Source organism: Perca flavescens, chromosome 16 (genome assembly GCF_004354835.1).
Source record: "Perca flavescens isolate YP-PL-M2 chromosome 16, PFLA_1.0, whole genome shotgun sequence".
NCBI classification, from domain to species: domain Eukaryota; kingdom Metazoa; phylum Chordata; class Actinopteri; order Perciformes; family Percidae; genus Perca; species Perca flavescens.
This window is the reverse complement of record NC_041346.1, coordinates 33,892,115-33,896,568: the sequence shown is the minus strand read 5'-3', so window position 1 is coordinate 33,896,568 and position 4,454 is coordinate 33,892,115. Positions and strand designations below refer to the sequence as shown.

The 4,454-nt window shown below is 36.6% G+C and overlaps 1 protein-coding gene across 1 annotated transcript; it reads right to left on the bottom strand.

Annotated features, from left to right (window-relative positions):
* Positions 1 to 613: 613 nt before the first annotated feature.
* LOC114570582 (uncharacterized) lies at positions 614 to 2,149 on the bottom strand. The gene has a single exon (XM_028600905.1). It carries the CDS (start codon positions 2,147 to 2,149, stop codon positions 614 to 616), a length of 1,536 nt encoding a protein of 511 aa, XP_028456706.1.
* Between the last annotated feature and the right edge of the window lie 2,305 nt (positions 2,150 to 4,454).

Genomic DNA, 4,454 nt, shown 5'->3' with positions numbered 1-4,454 from the left:
TGTCTGAGTTCAGTTCTGTAACATCCTCTGAACAAACTGATTAACATCATGTTTAACATCTTTATATGGATATTTATTAATATCAGTGATGTGTTATGGTCCCACCACCAGATTACTTCTGTCATCATCACACTAACATCCGAATAAATCACAGCCTTTATCGACTGAACAGCACTTTAGAAAAGCATTAAAACATTAAACTTATACAAAGAAAACTTAAGAATGATAAATGTATTCATGATCTGACTTCAGTTTGTGATATAGAGGGAGAGAGCTGCTGTACTCAACATTAAACAGCAAGGGGGGGGTCCTCACTGCATATAAAACCAGAGCTGTTCTCTAATCTGTAGTAATTTATGATGATAAAACATGAAACAAATAGAACACAAACAGAAACAGTTATTACATCACAGAGGGCGCTGTTTACAGGAATTACACATTTAACATTTAAAAGGTGATTACATTTTTAATCTCATCACACTTTATAGATTAATTTAATAGAACTACAATGAAACATTTGCTCATCAGTGTGGAACTTGTTTTCTACACAGCTGGCTGCTCTCAGTGATTCTGTTCATCTACTTCATCACTACTTCTTTACCAACACCAATTATTAATCTCTTAGTTTACCAAACTTGTAGCGCAGCGCTGCCTTGATTCCTTCATCTTTATCCATTTGACTTTTCATCTCTTGCAGTTTTTTCTCCTTCACTGTATCTCCTTTCTTCTTCATCTTCTCAATCAGGAAGTCCAAGTGGACACGAGTGGACAGTGAATTTACATTCAGGGCGATCTGCTCCAGGTGGACAACATGCTGAAAGGACTTTTCCAACAACTGATCTTTTTCTTGCTGAAGGGCTTCCATGTCTTTTTTAAGAGTTTCCAAAAGGCGTGACTTGTCCTCACTTTCTGCCTTGTTCTTTTCATACTTGTCCTTCACATCTTCCAGGGTCTTCTGAACTTTCCTCGTCTTGGTCACATAGATCCAGGGGGTTTTGACATGCCTTGATTCATCTGAACACTCACCCTCACAGTCAATGCATTGTTCTTCCTTCACATGATCTGATGCAGGACACTTCCCGGTACATACAGTGCAGTGGCCATCTTTTATGACCTCACAGTGTTTTGGATACCAGGCCAGTGGGCATGGATAGTGACAGTTCTCCTTACAGACAGTACAGCAGACAGCTCCTCCATAGTTTAACCTAAGTGCCCACCACCTCCTCTCTCTAACAACTCTTTGTTTAACTCTGTAGGGCTCATCAACTTCTTCAGTGAACTTCTCATTCTTCTTCATCTCTTCTTCATGTTTCTTCAGAGCTTCCTGAGTCTGTTGGATTTCTTTCTGTTTTAGATCAATCTCCTTGATTCTCTCCTGCAGGTTGTTGATGCAGGCTGTCAGTCTGGTTTGGGATTTCATAACTTTAATAGTTGTCATCAGGCTCTGATAGGATTGTTGAGTCAGGAAATCAGCAAATTCACCCATATGGTTAATTGTCATTACCCATGCAGCTTTTAGAGCATCCTTATTTTTCTTTGTTTTCTCTCTGCTCTGGTGGTTGTTGAACATAAAATGAACAGGCTCACCATCTTCGTCTTTGGCACATTTAATGTTTGCATCCTTGAGAGCATTCAGAACATTTTCAGGTGTCACACCATCTGAGTGTGAGATGAGGGCGACAATATTCTTCTCTATATTTTTTCCAAACAGAGAGATCACTGAATCAAAGATGTACCTCAGTCGGTCACTCAGTCGATTCTCACTCGCTTTCATCACCAGACCCACTGCATTAATCTCATGAACTCCATCTTCTGACTGGAACAAGTCAGTTAATCTTTGACTGATGATGACATCTTGTTCGATCCCTCTGATGTCTCCGTATCCAGGAGTATCGATGATGGTCAGAGAGTAGGGCAGAGTTTTACCTTCAAAACCAAAGATCTGGTACACGATCACATCTGATGTCTGACTTTCTACTTGACTTCTCTTCTCCTCCTCTACGATCTTAAACCAGACATCATCCTCCCACTCCACTCCCATGGCGTAGTTGACCAGAGCGTTGATCAGAGCAGATTTTCCTGTTCCTGTTTCACCAACAAGTAAGATGGTTTTGTTATTCTTGTTTTTATTTTTTTCACCAAGAGTCATTCTTGACAGAGTTCCGATGTTCTCTTTCTTTGGTTTCAGCTGGTAGATAGTGGGAAGTCCTGGTTTGATTAAATCACTTATGGAAATGATGTTCCCATATTTGGATGAGGCATTTCTGTAGAAAAGTAAAGACAAGTTCAAACATGGCTGAAAATACAATTAAATACATGGAATCACTCTACTAACCCCTCCCCCCATCACCACCACCATTAGTGGCTTTATACCACTGCCAACAAACAAAAACAGTCTCCACAGAGGGCGCTGTTTCCAGGAATTACACATTTGCATTGAAAAGGTAACTATATTTATCTTTCGCAAATTTGCAGGTGATGTTGTCATACTTAGAAGAGTAGTTTCTGTAGAAAAATAAAGCCCAGAGCTCAAAAATGAAATGAAATAACACTCTACCTACTGGGGCCAAACTATTTTACCTGGTGAATGCTCAAAACATGAATCTATAAACTAAGCAGTTACACATCAGCAGATATTGTGTCATCATTCAAAACAATCAGCTTCATCAACAATTAATAACTAATGAGTAAAATAATATCAGTGCTAAAGGAAATAATTAAATAGTCTAAATTGAGTAGATTTTATCAAAACACACATGTACTCGGACACTGAATCTGTACTTTAAAGACTTTAAAAAGCAGTACTAGTAATATAATGATGTAATTATGTAGTAATGAAAGTGACCATAACGTACATTTGATGCTGAAACTTATTTAAAAATGTATCTGTTTTGCTTCTCGCTGTAATCTGGAGGATTTCCTTTAAATACATGTTTGTTATGTCCCTATAAATCACTGAAGATAGTAATGATGGTGATTCAATCTACAGTCCACTGATTAAAGTATTGCAATATTTGTATATTGCCAGTATCATGAACTGGTTGTCTGGCCTCAACATAGGAGAAAAGAAATTCTCCATTGTATTCACACTAAATATGAATTTACAATTGTGAAAACCTGAAGCTCGCTTATCAACAACCAGACTCCAGACCAGAAAATATAAATATAATAAATAAAAAGCACAATGTCATTGTTTTTATTTGAATAGAAATTCTAAATAAAACCAAATTGAAATCTTAAGGATTACCACCCGGGGCGATTTTAGCACTTTTTTAAGTACCCCCAAACTTGATCTCTGCAGCCCTAAAAAATAATTGCAAAATAAAAAAGATTTTTTAGAATCATGCCAAAACCTCACACACACACAAAACGTGTTTTACTCACGCCCAACGATTCACAAACAAACTCAGTGTGGTTTGCAAATACAAAACATCATTCACAAACTAATGCATTTTGTTCTGCAAATAAGAAACCTACCTATCAAACAAATACAGTATGTTTTACACATACAAAAACTTATTTCTTCAATGACAAAAAATATCCTGCAAGTACAAACTAAAATCTTTCAAGTACTGGCCAGGGAAGCAACTTTGTCGTTTTGATATTTTTTAAACTATAATACTACATCTAGCAACATATATGTAGATATTATCATAGTATGCATTTCTTTACTTTAATAATATAATTTTGGTCTTATTACTGGTGAAATATTACAGTAGGCTGTAAGACAGAACACGATATGATCAGAGTTGGGCGCATGCAAAGCCAATTTCCCACAATGCAATGCTGGCATTCATTTCAGAGAATCAGACAACGATCAGCGGGTCTTTAACGCCAGCATCGCTTCAATATACATATATATAATCAGTGGTTTTATCATCAGCAACAACACGTTGCTCATTTTTGTTCCAGTAAGTTATGCACCATAATAACGTTTAAAAAATCCCCGTGTATATATCTATGGTCCTGGTAGGCTTAAATTGACTTAACAGCGCCACCTGCTGTTGTGGAGTGTGAATTACAGGACATTTGTTAGAAAATGTACCTGCATTTGTGTGTGGATCAGCAAGGCGGAAAGTTAGTGCCAAAAGTCACGTGACAGTTTTGTACTTGTAGAATTTGTTTTGTACTTGTAGGATTTTTTTTTGTACTTGAAGGATTTTTTTTGTACTTGAAGGATTTTTTTTTGTACTTGAAAGATTTTAGTTTGTACTTGCAGGATATTTTTTGTCATTGAAGAAATACGTTTTTGTATGTGTAAAACATACTGTATTTGTTTGATAGGTAGGTTTCTTATTTGCAGAACAAAATGCATTAGTTTGTGAATGATGTTTTGTATTTGCAAACCACACAGAGTTTGTTTGTGAATCGTTGGGCATGATTCTAACTCCATAAAAATCACATGAATCTTTAATTTTCAAAAGTAATTGATACAGCATTTTAAATGTCTGCTT

Bases quoted from the DNA above. Each gene is read 5' to 3' on its own strand.
- LOC114570582 (XM_028600905.1), bottom strand. From the start codon at position 2,149: ATGACTCTTGGTGAAAAAAATAAAAACAAGAATAACAAAACCATCTTA.